General features: G+C 45.9%; 1 protein-coding gene across 1 annotated transcript in view; it reads left to right on the top strand.

Moving 5' to 3' along the window:
- Positions 1-1,107: 1,107 nt before the first annotated feature.
- MRPS6 (mitochondrial ribosomal protein S6) overlaps positions 1,108-1,291 on the top strand; it is a 68,882-nt gene continuing 68,698 nt past the window's right edge. The window contains exon 1 of the mRNA XM_029964949.1: positions 1,108-1,157. Coding sequence (XP_029820809.1) covers positions 1,108-1,157 — 50 coding nt within the window. The remainder of the gene's footprint in view (positions 1,158-1,291) is intronic.

The raw sequence follows: 1,291 nt of genomic DNA, 5'->3' as shown, positions 1-1,291 counted from the left end.
GACTGTGCTGGACGAGCTGGTGGAGATGAAAAAACCTAAATATTTTGGGATAATGATGCTGAGTCATTAACCATGTGATGGAAACAATTCCTCCAGTTATCTCCAGCCAGCTCCACCTCCAGCCTCCCAGTAGCCGGGGGCTGCTAAAGTGCTGTCCCTCCTCCTCCAGAGCCCTTTGTGTTCCAAGTCCTTCTGTCCACAGGCAGGAATGGCCACTCTGTCCATGACTCACACCCTGGGCACTGCATTCACTCTGATAACACTCATTCCTCAGACCCTTTCACATCTAACAGTTGGAAAAGTCTGGAATAAGTAGACTGGGGAGGGGAGAAAGATCCGCTCCCGTTTGCTTCTCTTTAAATATTTAAATTAGTGCCTGAAAACCAACCTTAACAGGGACCTCAGCAATTGTAAATCTTAAATTTTACATCTATTTCCACGCCTGCACCATCCTGGATACAGGTGTGGACATCCTGCAGATGTAGTTTGCATATAAAAAAGCTGTTTGTGCAGGTCTGGAGGTGCAGGAAAAGCTTTTCTGCATGCAAACCAACATGCACATTTTGAAAATGTGTCATTAAGTGGTGGTTTATCACACATTTTTTTTGCCTTCCTCCCTTCCAAATAACTGTGTACATAGGATTGAAATACTGTGTGAGCTTCTAGTTGGAACAGGATTTTCTGATTCTTCAGTAATTTATATTTACTCCCATCTAACAATGAAAATTGCTTACAGCACAAAACTTCAGCCTACTATGGATTAAAATGCATTTTGGAAATGTCCCCAGATTCCTGGCACATTAATTACGACGACTCAAATGTACAGAGCATTTGGGATCTTTAATCTTCGCGTTCCTGTAATAAGAAAAGTTGTATAATCCACCTCTGAAGGACAAATCCTTATGAAAATATTGCAACTATATCCTGGTAGTGGACTTTTGAAATCTCTCATCCATATTCAGCGAGGAAAAGCCTCTCATTTTCTCCTATTACCACATTTGCTTGTTTGTTGAAAAGCACTCCTGGAGCTCAGCTGCTGTTCCAGGTCCATTTTCCCCCCCTCCACAGCCCGTCCTCCTCCCTGGGATTGCTCATGGGTGGGCAAAGATGGGACCAGAGCAAAGACAGAACAAGGAGCTGGAGCTTCACTGGCCCAGGTTGCCCAGAGAAGCTGTGGCTGCCCCTGGATCCCTGGAAGTGTCCAAGGCCATGTTGGACGGGGCTTGGAGCAACCTGGGCTGGTGGAAGGTGTCCCTGCCCATGGCAGGGGTGGCACTGGATGGGCTTTGAG

The sequence above is a fragment of the Manacus vitellinus genome, unplaced genomic scaffold (genome assembly GCF_001715985.3).
Source record: "Manacus vitellinus isolate BGI_N305 unplaced genomic scaffold, ASM171598v3 scaffold_86_pilon, whole genome shotgun sequence".
Classification (NCBI taxonomy): domain Eukaryota; kingdom Metazoa; phylum Chordata; class Aves; order Passeriformes; family Pipridae; genus Manacus; species Manacus vitellinus.
The sequence above is the reverse complement of the archived record's forward strand: the minus strand, read 5'-3'. Positions and strand labels throughout refer to the sequence as shown.